Source organism: Hyperolius riggenbachi, chromosome 5 (assembly GCF_040937935.1).
Source record: "Hyperolius riggenbachi isolate aHypRig1 chromosome 5, aHypRig1.pri, whole genome shotgun sequence".
Taxonomy (NCBI): domain Eukaryota; kingdom Metazoa; phylum Chordata; class Amphibia; order Anura; family Hyperoliidae; genus Hyperolius; species Hyperolius riggenbachi.
In genome coordinates this window covers 282,185,693-282,213,580 of record NC_090650.1, presented here as the reverse complement: position 1 = coordinate 282,213,580, position 27,888 = coordinate 282,185,693, and the positions used below count along the sequence as shown (strand labels likewise).

General features: G+C 43.8%; 1 protein-coding gene across 4 annotated transcripts in view; it reads right to left on the bottom strand.

Annotated features, from left to right (window-relative positions):
• Positions 1–27,888, bottom strand: part of CARMIL1 (capping protein regulator and myosin 1 linker 1) — a 398,430-nt gene that overhangs the window by 269,935 nt on the left and 100,607 nt on the right. For all 4 annotated transcript variants that reach the window (XM_068236999.1, XM_068237000.1, XM_068237001.1 and 1 more), the window contains one exon: positions 8,751–8,801. In XM_068236999.1, coding sequence (XP_068093100.1) covers positions 8,751–8,801 — 51 coding nt within the window. The remainder of the gene's footprint in view (positions 1–8,750; positions 8,802–27,888) is intronic.

Here is a 27,888-nt window from a genome sequence, read left to right as displayed (position 1 = left end):
TATTGGGTGTGTGTACCAGGCTTTAAGACAGTTAAGTCAATAGGTAGTGATCAGTGTGACGGCTGGAACCCACTAGAGCAATTTTTTTTAGCGTTTAGGGAGAGATTCAAAATGCTAGCGATTTCCCTAAATGCTCAGCTAATGTTGATGGATGGGCCAAATTCCACTGGAGCGATTGCAATTAGCAAAATCGCAATTGCAGGACATGCAGCATTTTGGTGGCGTTAGAGTTTGCGTCAGCGTTCCTGCAATGTAAAGTATATAAACGCTGGTGTAATCGCTCATGAATTGCTCTACAGAGTGATTTGCTAGTGTTTTTAAGTTACTGCACACTGTAAAAAAAATTAAATTAATTGAAAGGACCAATCAGAATTAAAAATGCAAATCACAAATCACTACACAATCGCTGGCAAAAAGCTTGCACTTTTTAAAATTGCTACCAAAATCACCAGAAAACTCATGAAATTGCTTACAAAACGCTCATTAAAAACGCTAGTGATTGCGATAGCGATTTGCGCGTTGTAGGTAGTGGCAGGCCTGATGAAGTTTCAGGATTTGGACCAGCCAGCTTGGGGGATGAAACCTGTGCACCTGCATATGGTAGATATTAATGGAACTAGTCAGACACTGCTGACAATAAATCAAGTGGGAGAACTGCAGAGATAAGACTCCACTGAGAATAAACCATATGAAACATATCTTCAAGTCAAGCACCCTGATAACTATTTATTTATAACTATTTATATTACTGTTATATTTATCACCTCAATAGCAACATTAATTACCATATTAGCAACATTAATTGTGCAAATCCAGAACTGCTCATAGTGGAATAGCTAATCAGCACTAAACCCTCTGACTCATCAGACTTCAAGAGACAGCAACTGATTAAACAGTTACTAGCATGGCTTTCAGTGGTCTGAGTTTTATGCATTCTCCAATCAATTGGCTAACACAGTGTTTCTAAAGGCTCATACACACATCAGACCATAGTCTTTGGAAAATGAAAGATCTCAGACCAATTTTACCTCCTTCCATGTAGTATGAGAGCTATACCTTCACAGTCTATTCTATGGAGCTGAACTCCCCATCAGATAGAAATCTTTGCAAGATGCTGCACACAAAGATGCTGTACACATGCAACAGATCAGTATCTGCAAAATATCTGTTCCTGCAAAAGATCCGCTCCTGCAAATTGCATTCATAGTCTGAGATCTGCAGATCATCATACACACCTTGTTTACCAGACATTCATCTGCAGATCAGATCCACCAGGATGGATTTTCAGATCTGCAGATGTTGTCTGATCTGCAGATGAATGTCTGTTAAACAAGGTGTGTATAATGATCTGCAGATCTCATAGACTATGAATGCAATTTGCAGGAACAGATCTTTGGCAGGAACAGATCCTTTGCAGATACTGATCTTTTGTGTCTGTACAGCATCTTTGTGTGCAGCATCTTGCAAAGATTTTTTTCTGATGGGGAGTTCAGCTCCATAGAAAAGACTGTGAAGGTATGTCTCTCATACTACATGAAGGGTGGTAAGATTGGTCTGTGATCTTTCATTTTCCAACGACTATAGTCTGATGTGTGTATGAGCCTTTAAACTTGTCCTCGTAACTTCCCAATGGTGTTTTGCTGGCAACCTCACCTATGCACAATTGGGGTAATTAGTGTCTCAGCTAGGTCACTAAGTGGATTCCATGTAGCTGAAATACTGATTACACCACCTGTGCATAGGTAAGGTTGCCTGCAAAACACTTGGGGAGTCACGAGGACAGGTTTGAAAAACACTGGGCTAACCAATTGTTCAAGATTCACAACCACTTATATTTAAAGGCTTACTGAAGTGAGAAGACTATGGAGGCGATTATATATTTCATTTTAAACAATACCAGTTGTCTGGATGCACTGCTGATCTATTTGGCAGCAGTGGTGTCTGAATAATGCCTCATACACACCATACAATTTTCTGTAAGATTTACCTGCCAGATAGATAATTTCCAACATGTTGGAAATTATCTAACCATCTATTTGCCTAGCCATTAAAATGGACCCAAATTAAAAATACAAGATTTCAGAAATAAAATCTATTTTCTAACTTATAATAATAAATAGCGGCCTTTTTTTCAGCTGCATGATGACAAATATAAAATATTTTATATTTATTGGAGGAACCCCACTCTTCCTTTTATATTGCCGGGACAGAATCCTGCAGACTGGTGGAGGAAATAAAAAAACAAAACACAGGCTGCTACTGATGATGTCACAGGGGAGGTGATCTCAGCTTGTGTGAGATTTCACATAGACGACGCCCCTGTGAGGGAGGGTAGCTGATGACAAACGCACCCATGATCTAAAACCTCCTACTAAGCTCAGAAGTAATGGCTGCCACCTGTATAACCCTAGTTATGAAAAGAGAAGGGTGAAAAGCATGCACTGAAATGCTCATAGGCTTGAAGGAGTGTTTATTTATCTTTGTGTGTGTCAGAGTGGTGCAACAGTAAATATTTTGAATTAAAAAAATGTTTGGTTTGGGACCGCTTCAAAGAGACACTGAAGCGAAAAAAAAATTATGATATTATGATTTGTATGTGTAGTACAGCTAAGAAATAAAACATTAAGATCAGATACATCAGTCTAATTGTTTCCAGTACAGGAAGAATTGAGAAACTCCAGTTGTTATCTCTATGCAAACAAGCCATTAAAGAGAATCTGTATTGTTAAAATCGCTCAAAAGTAAACATACCAGTGCGTTAGGGGACATCTCCTATTACCCTCTGTCACAATTTCGCCGCTCCTCGCCGCATTAAAAGTGGTTAAAAACAGTTTTAAAAAGTTTGTTTGTAAACAAACAAAATGGCCACCAAAACAGGAAGTAGGTTGATGTACAGTATGTCCACACATAGAAAATACATCCATACACAAGCAGGCTGTATACAGCATTCCTTTTGAATCTCAAGAGATCATTTGTGTGTTTCTTTCCCCCATGCACTGAAGTTTCAGGCTGCTCTTTTCTTCCTGCAAACAGCTTTGCCCTTGTTTGTAATTCCTCAGTATGTGAAAGCCCAGCCAGCTCAGAGGATGATTTATCCAGCTTGTAAAAGATAAGAGAGAAGAGAGAAGCTGCTCTAATCCTAAATATCACACAGGCAGTGTGCAGAGAGGGGCCAGAAGGGGGAGTTCATAGCAGAACCATAACACTGAAGAACTTGGCAGCCTTCCAGACACAGGCCGACAAGTCTGACAGGGGAAAGATACATTGATTTATTACAGAGACTGTCATAGTAGAAAGTGCTGCAGTAAGCCAGAACACATTAGAATAGCTTTTGGAACTTGTAGGATGATAAAAAACTTGATGCAATTTTTGTTACGGAGTCTCTTTAAGCTCTCTGACTAAGTTATGGCCCATTCTCACGGGCAACTTTTTGTGCCTGTCGCCAGCACATGTGAGCGTGTGGGCGACAGGCCGGCGACAGCTCCTCGCCAGGTCCCTCCGCGTACACACGCGGAAGAGGTACCAGCGGCGCGACGGAAGCTGTCGCCGACGTTCCTCCTCCCCCCGCTGGAAGCTCCGTATACCTCAATGGAGGTTGCTGTCGCTAGTCCGCGTACTCACGCAGACTAGCGACAGTTGCGGCGGAGTTGCGGTGGCGATTGACCGCGCCAATCGCCTGGCGACATCAGCGACGGGCGACAGTTCGGGGTGCGCGACGGTGCATACTCACGGGCGACCTGTCGCCGCAACACGCGCGCGCCGCGTGTTGCGGTGACAATTGTAGCCCGTGAGTATGGGCCATTAGTCGTGGAGAGGGCTGTTATCTGACTTTTATTATCTCAACTGTAAGTGAACTGTTTACTTTTTCTCTGCTAGAGGAGAGGTCATTACTTCACAGACTGCTCTGAAAGAATCATTTTGAATGCTGAGTGTTGTGTAATCTGCACATATTATAGAATAATGCAATGTTAGAAAAAACACTATATACCTGAAAATAAAAGTATGAGAATATTTTCTTTGCTGCTAATCTTCTAGAAATGATTCATAGTACACAACCAATTCATCATATTTTTTTTTTCGCTTCAGTGTCTCTTTAAGGTGCGTACACACGCACTACAACAGCCAACGACGGGTCCGTCGGCACCTCCCGCTGGGCAGGTTTTCAGCAGACTGTAGTGCGTGTGTACGCACTGTCGGCGGACTGATAAGGCTGTTCCTGAACGATCCGCAGGGTGTTTCTGATAAGCAGCTAGATATGGAAATAAATGGAAGAGGAGGAATATATTATAGATAAAAAGAACTCCCAGCATTCAACTCTTTGGCACGGTTTGGCACTAGGGCCAGTGCTCCTAAAGTATGTGATAACTACAAACCATAACAGCAGAAAAAGTTTTGCAAGTTTTGAATGCAGGATTAGCATCTTTATCACTTAATACACTCAGACCAGTTGCTGTTGAAATTTGATTTTTATGGTGACAATACCGCTTGAAAGGGACACTTGGATCCGAGGTGAAAAACTATCTATAACAAGTAACTTGTCTTTAGATCTTATCTAAAGTTTAGATGGTTTACACAGTAAATCTAGCTGCATATAGCTTAAATAATATATGATTATTTCTTCCTGTGATACAATGAGAGCTGCCATGTTAGGCTTGTAATCATTACACAGGTAATCAGCTATGCATCTCCACACCTCAACCTGTGATAACTCCACACCCCTCTCCTCCCCTTGCCTCTGAAATCCTGTGCATGCTCAGCGTGAGCTGGTGGTGTCAGCAGGGGAGAATGGCAGAGAAGAGACAGGAGGGGAGGAGGGGTATAGGGGTGACAGGAGGGGAAGGTGGCAGAGAGGGGAGGATGGATGAAAGGTGACAGGTGGCAGAGAGTGGGTCAGCAGGCAAGGAAAGGGTGGCAGAGAGAGGTGGTAGTAGAGGAGGGGAGAGTAGATGAGAAATTCCAGCAACATGCTGAAGGTGATGGGAGAGAGTGGCAAAGTGGTGACAGGCTGCAGCATGCTGAGGGCTAGGAAAAAGTCAATCAGGGTGGGGAGGGGGGTGAGAAGTCATGATGGGGGAGCAATAAAAGCTGGAGGGATAGTCGGGGGCTGCAGCTAAAGTACCACCTGCCACCACACAGTGAGAGTGATCTTCTCTCCATTCCTTAAGTTACCTCCTCTGTAGTTATTTTCACACGCAGTTCATTAACAGCCCGTCTTTAACTTTAGAATTCTGGAGTTATTTTAAGTATTGAAGAGTTAACTTAAAGAGACTCTGTAACAAAAATGTCATCCTTTTTTCTTCTATCCTACAAGTTCCTAAACCTATTCTAATGTGCTCTGGCTTACTGCGGCACTTTCTACTATAACCATTTTTGTAATAAATCAACTTAACTTTCCCCTGTCGGATTTGTCGCCCTGTGTCTGGAAGGCTGCCAACCCTTCAGTGTCGTTGATCTGTTATGCACGCCCCCCCCCCCCCTCCAGGCCCCTCTATGCACACTCCCGCGTGTGTTATTTACATTAGGCAGCCTCTCTGCTCTCGTCAGTGAGAGAAGAGAGCTGCCTTTTACAAGCTGGATAAATCGTCCTCTGTTAGGCTGTGAAAGGAGCTGGCTGCCTGGGCTGTCACATACTGAGGAATTACAGACACAGGAGCTGTCTGCAGGAAGAAACAATCAGCCTGTTACTCTTCAGTGGATGAGAGCTGCAGGGGGAAGGTAAACACACAAATGATCTCTTGAGATTCAAAAGGAAGGCTGTATACAGCCTGCTTGTGTATGGATGTATTTTCTATGTGTGGACATACTGTACATCAACCTACTTCCGGTTTTGGTGGCCATTTTGTTTGTTTTTGACTACTTTCAATGCGGCGAGAGCGGCAAAATTGTGACAGATGGGAATAGGAGATGTCCCCTAATGCACTGGTATGTATACTTTTGTGCAATTTTAGGTTTGCCTGAGGTAAAATGTTTCCTGAATACTACATGCCTCGTCACCATGGTGATAACTAGAGAAACATTATTAATCCACTTATGTACCAGCGGTCTCTGCACCCTTAAAGACCAGAGACCGTTGGTAAAGGAATCCCGACAAAACCCCGCACATACCCGCCGCATCCCGGAACCCCCAGGACAGACTCTGCATTCTCTATGACAGCAGAGCCATGTGAGCCACTCAGGAGCCGCTTTCATTGGCTCCTGACCTTGTCTATCAATGTAAGCCAACGGGAGCGGCTTACATTGATAAACACGGCCAGGAGCCAATGAAATGGCTCCTGACCGGCTCACATGGCTCTGCCATCATAGAGACAGGCAGAGCCTGTGAGATGCGGCAAGACTCGTCGGGTTTGAGCGGCGGAAACTGCGGATGTGTGCAGCGGCGGCTAATTGAAATCTACGCCCTGCCAGCCAGGAGCCCACCAAAACAGGGCGTAGATGTCAATTAGCGCGGTCCTTAAATAGTTAAAGACAGGAGAGAAGTTGAGTGAATTGAGGCCATAGTCTCTTATCAGCAATGCTCCGCTGCTCCTGGACGTTCCCTCTGTGTTTAATCAGTGCAGGCAGAAATTGTGGTACACATCCAGCAGCCAGCCGCTCTCACCACTTCCTATTCTCTGCATGTCGCGTGTTTACACAGACATGCAGGGAGAGAAAGCAGAGAGCGGCCGGTTGCTGGCTGGACGTGTACCATCATTTCTGCCTGCATGGATTCAACACTGAGGGTACGTCCAGGAGCAGCAGAAGAGAGCGGATAAGACACTGTTTATCAATTACATGCTGTGCTCTGACACACACAGGCACAGGAGGGGGGCCATGGTGAGGGAGGGATGGGAGCAGAGCTGATGGAGACTACACGCTGCGCTCTGACAGGAGGAGGGTCCATGGTGAGTGATGGAGGAATGAGGTCGGACCCCCCCTCCCTGCATCCTCACTACACTGCGTCCCGGTGTCGCTTCCTCTAGAATCACCACTTTGCTGCTCACGCTAGTATCGCGTGACTTCAGCAGCCTATGCCTCCACCTAATCCTCCTCCTCCTCCCCTCCTCCTTCCCAGAATTAGTTCCCATGATTCTTTTCAGCATGGGATTAAAACGCCTCTGCGTTAGAGGAGATGGGGGCGTGGCTTTATGATCTAATGAGAATATTTGGGGATAATATAAAAAATTATTTCTGGGTTACAATGCCCAACTATATGCAAGGAGCTCATAAATGAAGACAGAAAAACATCATCCCGGATCCACTTTAAAAGGAAATAAATATGGCAACCTCCATATACCTCTCACTTCAGGTGTCCTTTAAACTTTTGTTTGACAAACTACACTAAGGCTTCTTGCACACAGGGACGTTACAGGCGCACGTTAGTGCACCCTGTAACGCTCCCCCAACGCACAGCAATGTAACACAAGTGGGCTGTTCACACTGCCCACGTTGCGTTACATTGTAGCGCAGCAAAGTGCTGCATGCTGTGCGTTCTACGCGGCTAAGCCGCGTTAGACTGTTTGCACATGCTCAGTCATGTTGGGGAGGAGGGGAGAGCGGCCGGGCACATGGCTAATTAATATTCACTGCACTCAGTGACGTGCAGTGTTTACTTCCTGGAGCGGTCACTCTGTGCGGCGATTGGCCGGGCGGGACCACGTGATGCCGCATGCATCCAAGAGTACGCATCACGGACGCCAGAGTGAGCTGCACAACGCGGCTCACTCCGACGTCCACACCAGAGAGCACCAGGCGTTGCATTAGGGGCACGTTATGTGCCCTATAACGTCCCCTAAACGCGACGTCCTGGTGTGTAACTAGCCTCAATCAGGCCATACAAAGATGCGATCACTATGATTTAATTTGCAGGAAATCTATGGCATCGACTATAATTTTGATTTATTTGTGGCAAAAATCTAACAAATATTATAATTAGACCAGAAAGAAAATGTCAGTCGATCGGACACAGAGGGAGAACAGTGGTAGATCGATGGCCCACAGCGTTGCCTTTTATTGAACAGTGCATCTCTGTGGTTCAATAGATTTTCAATATATTTTGTGGTAAAATCCATTGAAAATCTGCGTGCTGTGTGTGGGTGGATTAGATTACTCTCTGATCAGATTCAGATCACAGAGGGATTGACCTGTTTGCAACTTGGTTGGAAAACTAAATGCGTATGGGCACCTTTAATGCTGGGTACACACTATAAGTTTTTCCTCTCGATAGATGGATTCGATAGATAATTTCCGACATGTCCGATACTCCTTCCAATCCATTCTGCGCTCGATTTATCACAGAATTGAATGGAAAAAGATAAGAAAAACGAGCGGAAGATAAGCGAATCAAGCGCAGTATCGAGCAGAAAAATTGATCGGGTGGACAATCGAGCGGAAAAACTTATGTGTACCCAGCATAAGAGATCAACTTTTACAGAAGCTGATCATTTCATTGCAACATGATTGGTGGCTTTAGACACCGGCACATAACAGACAGGATGTAACATAACTAAAACACTTGACTAAACCATACTTAATCATGACTTTACTTTAAGTAGAAATTTCCTCTTCTGTCATGGAAAAAGAAGTGACCCCATAGGCATATTTTAGCCCAACTATTCTCAAAACAAATACTAACAAATACTAGATTTTCGGATTTCCTTCATGCTTTTGTTCTGGTGACAACTGTCAGAAGTACCCAACATTTTTTAACGTTTAAAAAGAGAATAAAAAAAATGTAGAAGCAGAAAGATGCAGAAGCAAACAATGTAACTAACCTTGGTTGGGACTCGAGCCGTCAATATAAAAGCACGACATGATGCCAAGACCTGAAAAACATAAGACAAAACATTATAGAACTGTTAGTTCAGGTTGCTGTGTTGCACTGGCAAACAATACGATTAGTCACAGATACTAACAATAATATATACCGTAGATAGTATATAAAGCATTCATCTACAGGCGATACTGATTGTTAAAAGAGGCTAGGCATAAATGAGGTATAAAAAAAAAAAAAAAAAAAAAAAAAAACCATATCAGACACAGAATTATAAAGAAGGCTAATAACCAATTACAAATCCTTTTGAAGTTGGCAATTTTATTGGAGCACATCATCTTAATGTCCAGAAACCATTGAACTATCATTCTTGAAAGTAAATTAGCTTTGTAATTTTCCTGTCCCTAGCGACGTCAGTTTAACAATGAGAGTTCAGATTCAGACCAGCAAACATTAACTACCTGAGTCTGTAATGGCACAGGATTAGCATATCGGCTAAGGAAGATATGGCTTTATTTTAAAGTGGACCTGGACTCTTGTACAAGACAGAAGGAAAACAGAGAAATCCACCCTGTATGTCAGTGGTCCTCAAGCTAAGGCCCGCAGGCCGAATGCGGCCCGAGGCTTTTTTTACCGGCCCCCCACTCACAAAATGCATTAATTATAGATGTGGCCCACTGCATCTTTAAATAACACAGGCAGAGCTGTCTGCAGGAAGAAACAAATCTTCAGTGCATGAGAGCTGCAGGGGACAGGAGGTAAACACACAAATGATCTTTTTAAGATTCAAAAGGAAAGCTGTATACAGCCTGCTTGTGTATGGATGTATTTTCTATGTGTGGACATACTGTACATCAACCTACTTCCTGTTTTGGTGGCCATTTTGTTTGTTTATAAACAAACTTTTTAAAACTGTTTTTGACTACTTTTAATGCGGCGAGGGGAATAGGAGATGTCCCCTAACGCACTGGTATGTTTACTTTTGTGCGATTTTAACAATACAGATTCTCTTTAACCTCCTTGCTCAGCTCGGGGTAACCTGCGCAGGAGGATTTCTCAGGCCCCGCTGGGCCGATTTGCATAATTTTTTCCCCTACACGCAGCTAGCACTTTGCCGCCGCCACCCGCCGATTTGCCGCTACCCGCCGCGCCGAGCCGCCCCCCCCCCCCCCCCCCACCGCCCCAGACCCCTGCGCAGCCTGGCCAATCAGTGCCAGGCAGTGCTGAGGGGTGGATCGGGATTCCCTATGAGGTCCCGATGTCCATGACGTCGGTGACGTCATCCCGCCCCGTCGCCATGGCGACCGGGGAAGCCCTGCAGGAAATCCCGTTCAGAATTTAAAAAAAAAATATAAATAAATAAATAAACAGTTCTGCGCTGCCTCCTTGCCGGCGTGAATTGAACTGGCAAGGAGGTTAAGGGTTATGTTGTTTTGTATCTTTCAGAGCAGAGAGGGCGTTGTGAGTTCAGGTCCACTTTAAAGGGGAACTGAAGAGAAAGGTATATAGAGGCTGTCATGTTTATTTCCTTTTAGACAATACCAGTTGCCTGGCAGCCCTGCTGATCCTCTGCCTCTAATACTATTAGCCATAGCCCCTGAACATGCATGCAGCAGATCAGGTGTTTCAGTGGTTCAGACTTATAAGTCTGATTTGACAAGACTAGCTGCATGCTTGTTTCTGGTTTTAATCAGATACTACTGCAGAGAAATAGACCAGCAGGGCTGCCAGGCAACTGGTATTAATTAAAAGGAAATAAACATGACAGCCTCTATATACCTCTCTCTTCAGTTCCCCTTTAAGGCTAGGTTCAACGTGGTCAGTTGCACAACGGACGGGTTATAATGACTGAACTGCAATGGAGATTGGACAAAAACTTTAATACAAAGCCTGCATGCAGAGAGTTAGATGAATGTGATCAGTTACAATGCAGTACTGTGAACAGGCTCATAGAATTGTATGGGTAGTAAGCCAAGCTGAATTATTTTACAACGCAACTTCGCACTGTGAATTGAAAAGACGTGCCAAATTGAAATCAATAACATACTGATTACAGGAGCTAGCTGGTAACACCAGAACTGAAAATAGTAGAAACATTCTTCACACATTTTATAAAAATTCCAGTTGGTTGATTCTTCATAGCTTTTCAAATGTATAAGTTAAAATGTGAAAAGACAGCACATTATTATTATTATTATTATTATTTAGTATTTATATAGCGCCGACATCTTCCGCAGCGCTGTACAGAGTATATATTGTCTTGTCACTAACTGTCCCTCAGAGGGGCTCACAATCTAATCCCTACCATAGGCATATGTCTATATCGTATAGTGTATGTATCGTAGTCTAGGGCCAATTTTTTGGAGGAAGCCAATTAACCTATCTGTATGTTTTTGGGGATGTGGGAGGAAACCGGAGTACCCGGAGGAAACCCACACAGACACGGGGAGAACATACAAACTCCTTGCAGATGTTGACCTGGCTGGGATTCGAACCGGGGACCCAGCGCTTGCAAGGCAAGAGCGCTAACCACTACGCCACCGTGCTGCCCCTGGCATAGCTCTTTCAAAAAAGGACAGAATTCATGTGTACATGCAATTAAGTGACCTGAGTCCAAACTGCTTCAAACCAAAGGCTAGAATAACTGAAGACATACATGGAGGATTCACAGACATATCCACTGTGTAAAGAGCCAAAATGACAAGCAAGCAGTGTGACTATCATTTTTGCAAACACTTCTCCCCTTTCCTCAGATATGTGCATGGGGGTAATGTGGTACTGGGTAAAGCTGTGAAAGGGGATGTACCAGCAGCTCCTCTTCCAAAGGCAGCAGCATACCAATGAATGGCAGCAGTCCAAATTCTATTCTGCTATACTATGTGCAGCCTCCAATCTGTTTTTTTATATATAGCGCCAACATCTTCCGTAGCGTTGGACAAAACAAATAGCGTGAAGCATGCATACATGAGATGTTTAAAACTGTGCAATTAGTATATACTCGCATATAAGCCTAATTTTTCAGCACAAAAAATGTGCTGAAAAGTTACCCCCTCGACTTATATGCGAGTCAGTGGAGCAGAACAGATGGTGGAGCAGTTTTTGTTACAGGCAGAGGAGCATAAGGATTATGCACTAGTGATTCTGCTCTTGCCAGCTGGCACCCTGCTGTTTCTGAGCTCCCCATCCCCTGTAACATGGTGTGCAGAGTGCGCTGCTCAAGACTACCTGCGTCCCCTGGCTTGTGGAGCGGAGCGTGCAAGCAACATGTCAGAGGTGCATTGAACAGGGACACAGCTTTATCATTCTTGAGACATATCTGAGTATAGGGAGAGGGGCTGACTTACACTGGGGGCACATCAAGCTACTGGGTAGGGGGCATATATGGGAGTCACTCACTTTTTCCTGGTTTATGAGGGAAAAGTGGGTACCTCGGCTTATAAGTGGGTCGGTTTATATGCGAGTATATACGGTAAGACATCCAGCAATACAAATATGTACATAGTTTATGAATGATTAAGTCATCACCAAAACTGGTACATGTTCATATGATAAATGACAGCAAAATGAGAAACACCAGGAGGAGATCCCTGCCCTTGCAAGTTTACAATCTTTGGGAAGGAGAGACAGGTCTTAGCGGATGTCCACTGCCACCTATAGCAAATCAAAGGCTTTTCTTTAAAGCTACGTTTTGAGAGTACGTTTGAAGGTTTCTAAGCTCGGAGCATGACAAGCAGGCTGGGGGAGCATGTTCGAAAGGAGAGATGACGTCATGAGAAGTCCTGGACGTGGGAGTGAGAGGAGATGACCAAGCTAGATGACAAGAGTGTCTCCTGGGAGGAGATGGGTTGGGTAGAATATTATCTGAAGATGAACTACTTCCGTACCAGCGGTCTCTGCCCCCTTAAAGGGAACCAGAGATGAACGATTCACACAAAATAAACATATCAGTTGATAGCTTGTAAAGAATAAATGCTCTACCCGATAATTTTGCCACTCTGGTGTGCTTTTTTGAGTGCTTTTTATCCATTATTGCTCCAGGAAATATCCAATATGGCCGCCGGCTCATATCCCTTCTGCTTCCAGGTTATGAGGTGTTCTGCATGTGCTGTCTAGCCTCTATGAGACTAGAGACAAGCAGGGCTGCTGCTGCAGCATTTCATCTGTGTGCTTTCAACTTCATATTCTGGTATGCGGTGTGGCTGCCTGTAGGAAGTGTCTCTCATAGTAATGAAACTGCATACAGTAGATAAAAATGATGACTGGCTGCAGAGACAGAGCACACAGATCACACAGCCACATTTGTCTGTTATAGAGATTTTTCCTGCAGCAGCAGCCCCTCCAATGTCATCAGAGCTCTCAGTATGCAAAGCAGGAAATCTGATCCAGGAGGGGGAAGGCATGGGCTTGAAAAGACTCCACAAAAGAGTGACTCAGCTATAATGATTCCAGGTCAAACCTCAACTGACTCAGTCAGGGATTCTTATCACAGCTGATTATAGACAGATTAAGCAGAGAAGATTTAAACTAAAAGCAGGGTAGGTGTTTACTGTCATGTTCCCACTGATAAATGTAATAAAATACATGAGGGTGCTTCGTCTCTGGTTTTCTTTAAGGACCAGAGACTGTTGGTACAGTAAAACGGCGCTTACCGACGAATCGCTGCAATAATCCAGCTGCTAACGCCGCTCTTTCCCCGCCGCAGGTCCCTCTCTCTGCCATCTCTATAACGCCAGAGCTATACGAGCAGGTCGGGAGCTGTTTTCATTGGCTCCGGACGCTGTTAATAAATGGGATTGGCCTACAGTGATGATAGGGTCAGGAGCCAATGAAATCGGCTCCTGACCGGCTCACACAGCTCTGCTGTCATATAGACGGCAGGGCGAGTGATCTGCGGCAGGGAGACAAAGACGCGATCGGCGTGAGCAGTGGGAATGTGCGGCGACCATTGTTGAAATCTGCATCCTGTCAGATCCGCACACCCACAAGCAGGACGTAGAATTCAACTGTGTCACTTCGGAACCAGTTAAGGAGGAAATTTAAGGCAGTGACAACTTACGTAGAACTTTGTATGATCGAGTGAGGCGTTTAAACTGGAGCTCTACTCTTGGGTAGCAGCTTCATTGTTCTATAAACTGCCCCTCATGTGAAGTAAATCCCTCCTCCACATACAGCAGACTCCACTCTTCCTTTTGCTAGGTCATATCCTACAGTATGCGGCAGATGTTTAGGCATTCCATGTAAATTAATGAGCTCACGCACATGTAATGTGATTTTCTGTTTCCGTAAAAACAACTAGCAGCCGTCTGCTTTTTTCCACAGATAGGTATGCATTTTTATAATTTATTGTTTGTACATTCATATGCATTAATGCAGTTTGAGTCCTATGGGAGAAAGGCACTTTGCAAATGTTATAGTATTGTATTATTGTGCATTAGTCTCTGCATTCGAAAATATATGCGCAAAAATGCAATCATGGGTTCAAGTCTTAATGTTGCCTTAAAGGGAATCTGAAGTGAAAAAAAACTTACAGGATTTGTATGTGTAGCACAGCTAAAGGTGCGTACACACATGCAACTATAGTCGTTTGTAACGATCGTTCCCCGATCTTTACCAACGATGATCGTTACAAAAAACGAACCACCGACTATTAAGGCAAACGACGAACGAGCCAAATCGCTACAAAAGAAAGTTCTGTCTTGGCGGATTTTAACCAACGACGATCGTTTGCAAAAGTAGTACATCGTTGGAAACTGTCGTTCGTACTAGGCTTGACATGCGCATTTCACAATTTCTCCGTGAAACTTCTCATTTTTATGCGCAGGCGCAATAGTTGCTTTACGTGATGTAACGTTCGTTCTAACGATCAGAACGTTACACACCTTTTAAAACTAACTTTACTTAGGTCGTTCTTTCATCAATTAAAAGTTCGTTCGTCGTTCTCAACGAACGATCGTTGTCGCATGTGTGTACATAGCATTAGAAATAGAACATTAGTAGCACAGATATGAGTATCGTATAGTTTCCAGTACAGGAAGAGTTAAGACACTTCACTAATCAAATTCTGTAGGCTACAGTGCTATTTTCTGAAGCACCTGTACTTTAAATAAACAGTGAAAGACAACTTCAGATAATATTTTACAGCAGGGAAGGGTTATTAGCTTGGCTCGGTTTTATAGTTTAAAATACAGAGTGTAGTTTGTAAACTGCAAATATTAGAGAATGATGCAATGTAATAAAAAAGGCTATATAACAAAATAAAAATATGAGACTCTTTGCTACAAATGTTCTATTTCTTAGCTGTACTACACAAACAATTCATTATATCATGAGGGGTTTTTTTTTTTGCTTCACTGTCACTTTAATGTTTTTTTGCGCTAACCCAGGCTGTGTCACTGGCAGGAATTAGCAATAATAATATCTCCAAAACACAGCTGTAAAATTTGAAGGGCTCATTCACACTACACAACACATGCATGAACGTGATTTCAAAGTGCAGACACTGGCAGCTGCCACACAACAGAGCCCGAGGGGAAACCATGCGAATCTGCAGCCTTTCATGTTGCCATGCAGATCACACACTATGTGCAGCGCATCATGACTGATAGCAATGCACATGAATGAGCCCTAACAGAAGTTTTGTACGTACCCTAAATCAGGACTCAGGAACCTTTTTGGCTGAGAGAGCCATAAACGCTACATATTTTAAAAATGTAATTCTGTGAGAGCCATATGATTCAAACTGGCACAGTGCGCATGCACAGCAGAGGGCTCACATCCCTGTTACCATGGTGATGTGTATACAGTTGATCCGCCGGGCAGCAGAAGTGTCAAACATATCTTTAGCTTCTCTTGGGTTTTATTAACATCAGCAATTTCCTAGAGAGCCAGACAGGAGAAATACCAACTAACAGCTTATACAATTAGCTGGCTGACTTGGGGGTCGATTCACTTTGTAGGATGAGATCCCCGCACTTTGGCCCAATAGGCTTCCTGTCAGGTGACAGGCAGCCTACTGGGCCAATTAAAGTGCAGGGATCTCATCCTACAATGTCACTGGGCCTGACAGGGTCCAAGAGTGGGACAATTGAAGCAGCTATTCGTTTTGGGGGGAGCGCGAGTAGGTTAGTAGTGCATGCTACAGCAGTAGCGTGCCTACTTTGAAAATATTACTTGTGCTGTCACTCTAAGCTGTGCTGCTTGAGCAGTGTAGCTTAGTGAATCAACCCCCAACTGTGAGCCAGAGCCAGATGTAGCCATCAAAAGAGCCACATCTAGCTCTCGAAGCCATAGGTTCCCTACCCCTGCCCTAAATGGTTCTCGTTGGTCATCAATCCCTATTTAAACATTACAGATATCAGCCAAGAAACCCTTTTGCAAGTAGGTCACTTGATATAGTGGCATCATCCATCAAAATCCATGATATTTAATGCATTGTTATTAAAAGGGTTCATTTGTCACAACCCAAATAGGATATTTCCCCTATGGCAAGAGTGCCAGTTCAATAAATGTACATTTTTCGATCACCTTTCATTCAAGTATAAAAGATACAGAATATGATATAGGACACTGAACCGGTTAACCAAGACTTTTTCCTTGCCAAGCATTTTTGAATGAATAATTAGAAAAACAATGGATTTCCCCACATACTCACACATACTGTATACCTGCACACATGCAGGAAATAGAAAGCAGGGCATTTCAGTCATGCACATCATGTGCTACATTGTTCACATTCCTCATTACTAACTAAATTGGAAATTCCCAAACCTAAAAAGCTGTATGCTGCCTTATTTGTGTTCCAAACAGTGAGCGAAACGTGATTATGCAGCAAATAGAGGCGCCCCACAAGGACACACAAGAAGTCCTCTTCCTTTTTCCTTAGAGCAACAACCTTTGCAGCCGTGTTAAGGGTAGGACCCTCTCTCCTCCACAGATACAATATCACGTTCAACCACAGCGCCCGGGATTATGTTGTCAAACAGGAACTCCAATCCACCTCCAGAGGCCCCTGCTGTACTTTGGGTGCTGTGTTGTGTGCTCCAAGCAACCCAGTATAAAACAGAAAAAAGGAGATGAGTGCTCTCAGTGGATGTTATTTCAGACAAAATTTATTGGAAATAGTAAAATGGATAAAACTGAATAATCACTCACATCATGAGGGTCCCACACCAGTTAGGACCCTCTCCGGCTAGAACACTTCCCACCCTCTGCTCAGAGATGCGCTGAGCCCCCCCAGAAACTACAAACGCACCTTGAACCCAAACAGAGGCTCTGCATATACACCAAAGGCAAAACTGTTAAGTGGGAGCAGCTGACCAGAAATAAATTAAAACACAGCAAAGAAATGAACAGCGCTACTTAAAAACAGATGAGTGCTTACCTGCAAAAGAGTGCAAGCCCCACTTATGGGATAAAATACACACTGAGCATACACATGACCTGTCTACCACTTGGAGGATGTTAGTTTCCTATAACAGCTTGCATGCAACTTGTTAAGTACTTGTTCCTCCCACTGTCGAAGAAGTCTTTCCTCCATGGGAGGGGACCTAACACTAACTAAATCCTACCTATGCATAGCCTGGGCGCGCTGCCAAGTGAAATTAAAAATTGTGCAAAAAAGTGGCATCAGCGCATTACCAGGCCGCCTCTGAATGGCCTCTGCTCAGAGATGCGCTGAGCCCACTTGGCAGAGGCCATTCAGAGGCGGCCTGGTTATGCGCTGATCCCACTTTTTTGCACACTTTTCAATTTCACTTGGCAGCGCGCCCAGGCTATGCATATGCATAGGTAGGATTTAGTTAGTGTTAGGTCCCCTCCCATGGAGGAAAGACTTCTTCGACAGTGGGAGGGACAAGTACTTAACAAGTTGCATGCAAGCTGTTATAGGAAACTAACATCCTCCAAGTGGTAGACAGGTCATGTGTATGCTCAGTGTGTATTTTATCCCATAAGTGGGGCTTGCACTCTTTTGCAGGTAAGCACTCAACTGTTTTTAAGTAGCGCTGTTCATTTCTTTGCAAAGAAAAAAAAGTGTTGTTTAACTGTTGTAATGCTTTTCAGCTACATTTTTTGTGGTAGCAGATTTTACGCTAGGTAAATATGATCCTCAGCACTGTAACTTTCACCTTTCCACTGTTGCAGCCTGCAGTCATCAAGTGCTTAATATTAGACGTGGCCACCACCAAGGCATAAAACCACGACACACGATTTAATTCATAAACTACAGGGGGTTACACTTTATTCAAAGCTCCAAATTGCAGGTTTAAAAACATATACTTAAACTTACATTGAGGGTCCATGCAAACTGGAAACCAATTGCATCATATCACATCTTAGGTATTTGTATGGATTGCAAAGTCACATACACCTTTAAACCGTTTCTGGTCCTTGAAGAGTAGCCCGCCCTCCTACCGGACCACAGGTTCGGCTTACGACATCATCAGGCATGATGCAATTTGGGGTCCAATTTGCATGGACCCTCAATGTAAGTTATATGTTTTTTAACCTGTAATTTGTAGCTTTGAATATATTGTAACCCTCTGTTTATGAACTAAAGCCGGTTGTGATTTTATGCCTTGGTGGTGGCCACATCTATTATTGAGCACTAGGTGTCTGCAGGCTGCAACAGTAGAAGGGTGAAAGTGACAGCGCTGAGGATCATATATACTTGTCTATACTATTCCATTGTAGATTGGACAACCTCTATCAGCTGGTGGTGTTCAGTTTTGGAGCACATATCTTTTCTTCTAGATGTTATACCGTAAATAAGAAATGCTGAATTTGATACCACTCTAAACACAGCTATATATTCTAAAAGGGGTATTAATCCAGGGCATGAAATGCAAATATCCATTAATGTTATTTAGCATAAACCTTATTATTCACACTACCAATTGTAAAATAAAATCTAGCATACTATTTGCCCAGCGAGTCCAGATCTGTAGCCTCTACAGCACAAGGAAAACATGGTGGGTTTTTTTCACAAGCATGTCGGGAAATAGCTGCCTGGGAGAAATTACAATTTGAAACTGCTAGAATGTCAAGGCCAATCAGTAATGCGCAGAATTTGCCATGACACTTATCCGTTTTGTGATGATAGTTAGCATCCCTCTCTTACGCATCTCCACTGAAACTGAATTTCATGCTTCAGAGAGAATAAACGGATGCAGTCAGTGGAATGAAAAATCTAGAGTTTTAGTCGATGTGAAAGACTCGTGTGAACTGAAAGGGCAATTTAATTCATCCATGGGATCTGGTTTTAGACTTTCAATCTGGATGTCTTCTGCAGCGGAGGTGGCTCCTTCCTACTGTAAGCTGGAATGTACTGTACAAGCCAGCCATCCAATACAGAGTTCTCAGCAGGCATAGGTCTTCAGCTTCTACAAGGAGAAATGTAATGAAGTCTTAAAAAAGTATATTTCCTAATCTGTACATGACATGGCACCAGGCAGCAAGAAATCAATCATCTGGAACCAAAAGAAAAAAAAAAAAAAAAAAGGATATGCCCAGTGACTAGAATGTTCAGTAGCTAGCACATGCAAGCTATAGATGTATAAGACACCCGTAAAGCCTGGTATGTACCTTCCACTTTGGTCACCTGACAGGCGTACGTATGTTACTGGCGGTAGTTATTTGGGCACAGGGTAAAGGAGAGAAACAGCTCTCCCTGGGCTAAGTAATCTAGGGAAATATAACAAATATATTCCTCTACCGATTTTTAATATGTCCTTTTGAACATGTAATTCGGGGTCTGGCTATACAGATGCAGAGGCGGTCTATGCCATTCAGTGCTGGGAGTTCGTCGGGATTGGCAGTTGCGCAGGACCTCCTTAGAGGATACTTCCATTGGACCACTTCTAAAGATACTTGCGTGGGATTATTCTAAGGTAAGTAATCATGGCTAATTTAGAACAGTAAAGGACTTTATTCATGGTTGTTGGGTTGTTGTTGTTTTTTTTACTCTACATCAGTATCCCTATACTCCATTCACCTGGGGAGGGGACAGGCATCTGAAAGTCCGTCTGTTAAAGAGGAGCTGACAGCCATACTACCTCAGAAAAAAACAAACCACATATATAAAGTAGATACATACTTTCTCTACTTACATAACACATAGGTATTTCACTGTCCACGGTTTGATTTTAGTGATTTTTTAAATAGTAAAAAAATAAAAAAAAAAATAAAAAAAAAATCCATCTTCGGATTCTCCATTTTAGCTGTGTCTATCTTGAAACCAATCCTGATGTAATTTCCTCCCTTATGCTACATACACACTTGAGATAAAAGTCTTTGGAAAAGACACGATCACAGACCAATTTTACCCCCTTCCATGTAGTATGAGAGCCATACTCTACACAGTCTATTCTATGGAGCTGCACTCCCCATCAGATAAAATCTTTGCAAGATGCTGCACACAAAGATGCCCGTACACATTCAAAAGATAATTATCTGCAAAAGATCTCTTCCTGCAAAAGATCCATTCCTGCAAAATGCATTCATAGTCTATGAGATCTGCAGATCCTCATACACACTTTGTTTAACAGACTTCATCTGCATATCTGGCAATCATCTGCAGATCTAAAAATCCATCCTGGTGGATCTCATCTGCAGATGATCTGCAGATGATTGTCTGCTAAATAAGGCGTGTATGCGGATCTGCAGATATCATAGACTATGAATGCATTTTGCAGGAACAGAGCTTTTGCAGATAATGATCTTCTGAATGTGTACGGGCATCTTTGTGTGCAGCATCTTGCAAAGATTTTCTCTGATGGGGAGTGCAGCTCCATAGAATAGACTGTATAGAGTATGGCTCTCATACTTCATGGATGGGGGTAAAATTGGTCTGTGATCTTGCCTTTTCCAAAGACTTCTCTCAAGTGTGTATGTAACATTACTCTCCTCTGCCTGATTGTGTATGCAATGCCTGCCCACCTCCCAGCCTTCAGGCTCTCCCACCCAGCTCTGCAATAGAAAGTGCATTGTCTCAGCATGAAAAATATTGGCCAATCAGAGAGGAACAGATGTGGGAGGGGAAACCAGGTGGGAAAGAGGCTTCAGCCAATCAGGCTGCATTAGTTAAAGGGATATTGTAGGGGGGGGGGGGGGGAATGAGTTTAACTTACCCGGGGCTTCTAATGGTCCCCTGCAGACATCCTGTGCCCGCGCAGCCACTCACCGATTCTCCGGCCCTGCCTCCGGTTCACTTCTGGAATTTCAGACTTTAAAGTCTGAAAACCACTGCGCCTGCGTTGCCATGTCCTCAATCCCGCTGATGTCACCAGGAGCGTACTGCGCAGACACAGACCATACTGGGCCTGCGCAGTATGCTCCTGGTGACATCAGTGGGATCAGGGACACGGCAACGCAGGGGCAGTAATTTTCAGACTTTAAAGTCTGAAATTCCAGAACTGAACTGGAGGCGGGGCTGGAGCATCGGTAAGTGGCTGCGCGGGAACAGGATGTCTGCGGGGGACCATTAGAAGACTCGGGTAAGATCAACTCATTATCCCCCGACCCCCCTACAGTGTCCCTTTAAAGAGACACTGAAGCGAAAAAAAATTATGATTTGTATGTGTAGAACAGCTAAGAAATAAAACATTAAGATCAGATACATCAATCTAATTGTTTCCAGTACAGGAGGATTTAAGAAACTCCAGTTGTTATCTCTATGCAAAAAAAGCCATTAAGCTCTACGACTTTCAAAGTCGTGGAGAGGGCTGTTATCTGACTTTTATTATCTCAACTGTTAGTTAATTTTTTACTTTTCCTCTGCCAGAGGAGAGGTCATTAGTTCACAGACTGCTCTGAAAGAATCATTTTGAACGCTGAGTGTTGTGTAATCTGCACATATTATAGAATGATGCAATGTTAGAAAAAACACTATATACCTGAAAATAAAAATATGAGAATATTTTCTTTGCTGCTAATCTTCTAGTAATTATTAATAGTACACAACCAATTCATTATATCATATATTTTTTTTCGCTTCAGTGTCTCTAAGTCAGAAGTCAAAGTAAAGAAGCAAAAAAAAGACAACCCAGCATGCCCTGCAACTTCCTTTATGCGACAATGTACCAAATAAGAGTCAGGTAAACTGGGGAAACAAAACTAATAATGCTTCTTAACTTTTGGATTACCTGGTTAGCATCCTTATTACTTGTGTACCAGATAAAAATAAAGAATTGATTTTATATATGACAGTTACACTATTTCATGTCCGACAGTTACACTTTAAAAGGGACCCTTGGATGCCACCATAAACTCCCCCCTGCCCCCCCCCCCCCCCGTGTGTCGACAGCCCTCACTTTGGTGCCTAGGATTGGACAAGGGCTCTGCGGGGAGAGGAGAAGGCTTGGCCACCCCTCTATTCCAGAGCCCCCCCCCCCCCCATTAGATGGACCATGCGGGCTGGTATAGTTCAGAGTGCGGAGCCTCAAGCGGCCCGGCCTCCAAATTTTGGCTATTCCAGCCTGCATGAGGGATGAGGGCTTAGCCCAGTGCACACCGGGCGGATCCGCCGGCCGAATCCGCCTGAAAATCCGCATGGCTAATGTATCTCTATGGGCTGGTGCACACCGGCGGTTTGAGGTTTTTAGCAAGCCGCAAACGTGCCTCTTGCTGCACGTTTGCGGTTTGCTTAAAACCTCAAACCACCGGTGTGCACCAGCCCATAGAGATACATTAGCCACGTGGATGCTGATGCGGCCGGCAGATCTCATACAAAATCCGCTCGGTGTGCACCCGGCAAATATCGGCTCTCTGCTCCCAAAACCGCTAGCGTTTTGACGATCTGCTAGCGGTTTGGTGTGCACTGGGCCTTAAAGAGTGGACCCCACACTGTCAGTTTTCATCAAACGTATACAATGTGCATGCAGAACTCGGAATGCAGTACAGTGGTACACTGTAGGAAGGGCCGGTTCTAGACTTTTTGCTGCCTGAGGCAAACTTATGAGGATCACCCCCCCACCCCCACCCCCCAAGCTGGAATGATCACACAGCACCCGACAATTTGCACTGCACGTTATAGCTGCAGTGAGCCCCCAAAACAACACCCTCAGTATAGGTGGGTAGCAAGTTATAGGTGTCCACAGTATTGGTAGCTAGGTACAGTTTCCCCCAGTATACTTTAGCCAGGTACAGTTGCCCCTAGTATAGGTTGGCCAGGCACTCTCTTCACTTCCTGTTTCTAGCTGGTGCTGTCCCCACACTTGCCACTTGAAAAAGTTGCCTTACTTGGCATCATGGGCGGACCGGCCTGACTGTATTTTTGTTATTTTACCCAGTTTAAAAACCATTTTTCCTATGAAACTTTGAAATAGATTTTCTTGAAAACTACACAGTCTTTTCTCAAAACTTTTTTTTTTACCATGCTCCTACTAATCTCCTTAAAGAGACTCCGTAACAAAAATTGCATCCTGTTTTTTATCATCCTACAAGTTCCAAAAGCTATTCTAATGTGTTCTGGCTTACTGCAGCACTTTGTACTATCACAGTCTCTGTAATAAATCAATGTATCTTTCCCTTGTCAGACTTGTCAGCCTGTGTCTGGAAGGCTGCCAAGTTCTTCAGTGTTGTGGTTCTGCTATGCACTCCCCCCTCAGGGGGGAAAGAAACACACAAATGTTCTCTTGAGATTCAAAAGGAAGGCTGTATACAGCCTGCTTGTGTATGGATGTATTTTCTATGTGTGGACATACTGTACATCAACCTACTTCCTGTTTTGGTGGCCATTTTGTTTGTTTATAAACAAACTTTTTAAAACTGTTTTTAACCACTTTTAATGCGGCGGGGAGCGGCGAAATTGTGACAGAGGGGAATAGGAGATGTCCCCTAATGCACTGGTATGTTTACTTTTGTGCGATTTTAACAATACAGATTCTCTTTAAAGGGACACTGTAGTGGTGGGGGAAAATGAGTTGAACTTACCCGGGGCTTCTAATGGTCCCCCGCAGACATCCTGTGCCCATGCAGCCACTCACCGATGCTCCAGCCCCGCCTCCAGTTCACTTCTGGAATTTCAGACTTTAAAGTCTGAAAACCACTGCGCCTGCGTTGCCGTGTCCTCGATCCCACTGATGTCACCAGGAGTGTACTGCGCAGGCCCAGTATGGACCCCCCCCCCCCTACAGTATCCCTTTAATATACATAGCAAATTTAGTAATGGGGGCTTTGCTACTAAATGTGGAAATGGACGCATTAACTTCAACAGAAAATGCCTTTGGAACCTAAAAAATGAATGCAAAATTCAGTATTTGCCTGAAACACAGAATTTCAATGGAATTGGGCTGTTCCAATCAACCCTAATCTGAGTGCTAAAGAATATCAATATGAAAACCTTCAAAATGTAAAAGGTGGCCATACATGTAGCCATTTTGGGACCAACTGACCATCCGATTTGATACCTATTGAATTGGATGAAAATCGGTGCCGCAACAAGCTGCTTGATCGGCAATTCTACCATTTTCAGGCCGACATCGGTCGAAAGCATCAATCGAGCAAGCTGGAAAATTTCAGGCTGACATGGTCGATCGGGTGTGTAGTGGTAACGGCGTGTGACATCGTGATGAGCAACAAATGTAATGGAACCTCCGACCGGTGTCCCCCCAAATGTTACTGTGCCCCATGATGCCCGTGCATTAAGATCTCTCACCTGTCCGGCTGCTGCAAGTACAGCTGCTCCTTCCTCACTGTGTGCTCCCATGTATCTGCTGCACTGGTGTGTGTATGTGACATCACACACACACACACACACACACACACACACACACACACACACACACACACACACACACACACACACACACACACACACACACACACACACACATACACACACATAGAAAGCTCAGGCTATGGAGGTACCAGCTTTAGGTTCTAAGATATCAAACCTTCAGGCTGGGAGCACATTTGTTTGTGAGGAAAACCATGATTTTGCTGAGTTTTGTGCTTTGGAAGGGAGTTTTCTCTGCGTTTGCAAATGCGTTTTGTGTTTGTAATTTTTATGCATTTGCATTCTTAATAATCAGACTATTTATCTAGAGGGAAACATACAGCATCTTATTTTGTTTTTAAAAATGCGCGCAAAAAGTGTTTTTTCCTGCCCTTGGAAAGCATTGTATCCAAATTGTATGTGATTTGCATACAGTGTGCAAGATGATCCAACCTGAGTGCTTTTTTTTGAGGGCCCATTCACACTAGAGCGTTTTGCCGCGATTTCGGCAAAAAGCTCAAACGCTAGCGCTTTTTAAAAGTGCCAGTGTAATGAAACCCTATGGGCCCGTTCTTACTTGGGCGATTTGCGCAAATCGCCGCAAATTGCCCAAAACCGCAAAACAAAAACGCGTCGCCTACACGATTTTTAGGCGATTTCCCAGCGATCGCGGTTTAGTGCTATAGAAGCGCTAAAGCAATCGCGGCAAAATCGCCACAGTGTTCAGTAATTTTTCCATGTGAAATCTCGGAAAAATCACTCCTGCAAAAATCGCCGGCGATTTGCGTTTCTAAGTGTGAATGGGGCCTCAATGTTACATTACAAATCACAAAACAGCTGCAATTTGCAATGCAGCCCATAGACTTTCATTCCATGCTATTTTGCGTGCATTTTCCACACCTGTGGGAAACGCACACACGATTCTAATGCGTGTTTTCTCAGCCTCAGTCATAACACACCTCTTAACTCTATCCCTAAATCCAGATCGGTTTAAAAAATGATTTCACATTATTGTTTACACTGCGAATTACATTTTCAATGAAGCAGAACACCAAACACTAGAAACAAATACATCTAGTTGGATCATAGTTCAAGATTTTGTTTGCCTATTGAACATCAGTGCTTAACAATAGTAGACCCATTGCTGGTGTAGTGTGACCAAGCTACGTGCAACAAATGAAATAGAATACATCAGCTTGTGACATCTGGATATTATTAGATTTCTATTTTTCTGTGTTTCAATTGGTATTTTTTATAACAAAACTTTCAGCTTGTAAAACAGAACTAGAAGCTCAGAGAATTTCCAGCTTGTTACCCAAGTGAAGCTGCGGCTAGAGGTTGCTTTGTGATTAAAGCAGGAGACAGCGGGGGCTTTGCCACCTCTGACTAAAAGTCTCTTTACAAGAAACAAAAAAAAAAAAAAGAAAGAAGAAAAGAAAAATCCAGCGAGTATGCAGATGGAAAGTCCAAGGGAATTTTTAACCAGCATTTAATTAAGGCTCATTAGTCACCAATTTTAAGCAGCTGAACATAGTGTGAAATCTGTAAGAAGGGGAGCGTGCCAATGGCATTATTTCCAACATCTGTGCTGCGGGCATTGGCAGTGTAGCACTACCCATAGAGTCGTATAGGTTTCATTATCAGTGAGGTCCCTGGTAAGCACCTCGCTCCATCTAACTAAAGTCTGTGCCTTTTCATTAGTCATGCCCAGACAGTGTTGTGCACTTCAAACATAATATTGGTGTTAGAATAAAATATAAACAAACATAGAAATTGACATGCGTACGTACAGTGCCAAGCACATAGATAACTATGCTGTGCTCCATTCTCTGCCTGAAAGAGTTAAAAGATCAGAAATACAAGTGACAGTTTCTGTTTAGTTGGGACCTGTCAGACTTTACTTAACCCTCACTGATAAGGAATGAAAACATTGTCCTGCCAAAAAATGGCTTCCTTAGGCTACTTGCACACCAGTCGCATAACGTGAGGTCGCATAACGTGCCCCTAACGCAAGGCCTGGTGCTCTTCGATGTGGACGTCAGAGTGAGCCGCATTGTGCAGCTTACTCTGGCGTCCGTGATGCCGTGATGCGTACTTTTGGACGCATGCGGCATCACGTGGTCCCGCTGGCCAATCGCCGCACAGAGCGGCCGCTCCAGGAAGTAAACACTGCACGTCACAACGTGCAGTGAATATTAATTAGCCATGTGCCTGGCCGCTCTTCCCCAACATGACTGAGCATGTGCAGACAGTCTAACGCGGCTTAAGCCGCTGTAACGTTATAGTATGCTGCACTTTCGGAAGAACGTGCAGCATTACATGTAACGCAACGTGGGCAGTGTGAACAGCCCACTAGTGTTACATTGCTGTGCGTTGGGGGAGCGTTACAGGCTGCACCGACGTGCGCATGTAACGGCTTAGTGTGTAAGCAGCCTAAAGGTAGGGGGAAAAAAAAAAGATAAAAAGGATCAACAGTTCATAGATATGAATAATACAATAAACAGTAAACACTTAAAAAGTAGATTTAATTATAATAAATATAAAATGAAACTGTGAGCTTTAGATCATGTTTGGAGGGGGGGGGGGGGGGGAGGAAGAGGATAGATGTGATTGTTTACTTAGCTCATCAGTTTATTTTAATATTCGGTATCCTTAACCTTCTTGGCGGTAAGCCCGAGCTGAGCTCGGGCTATGCCGCGCAGGAATATATCTCAGCCCCTGGTGGGGCGATTTGCGCCATTTAAAGTGCTGTGCGCGCAGCTATCACTTTGCTAACCGCACGCACAGCTTGATCGCCGATCGCCCGCATCGGCAGAAGAGGGCCCCCCCCGCCAGAGCCCTGCGCTGCCCGGACCAATGAGTTCCGGGCAGCGCTATGGGCTGGATCGGAGGCGTCTGATGTCAGGACGTCGGCTGACGTCCATGACATCATTTCGATCATCGCCATGGCGACAGGAGAAGCCAAACAGGGGAGCGCGTTTGATGCCGGCAACGATCGCACTAGAGGGACACATGCACCCTCTAGTGGTGTTTCATGTAGCTACCACTGGTAGCTTTACATGAAACAAAAAAAAAAAAAAGAAATGTAAAAAAAAAAAGGATTTTTGCCTATTTGGCAAAAAAAATAACCGCCAGGGAGGTTAAAAGACATGGATATGGAGGCTGCCATATTTATTTCCTTCTAAACAATACCAGTTGACTGGCTTTCCTGCGGATTCTCTGCCTCTAAAGCCTTTAGCCATAGACCCTGAAAAAGCAAGTAAATCAAAGGTTTCACACTGAAGTCCTCCATCTAGTTGAACATGGAAAACCTGCATACCAAGATACCAGCAGGCCTTTCTACATATGCGCCACTATTCTGTTACTTGGACTAAGCCATTGTCATATTCTAGGTTCTTCAAAGTAGCCACCTTTCGCTTTCATTACT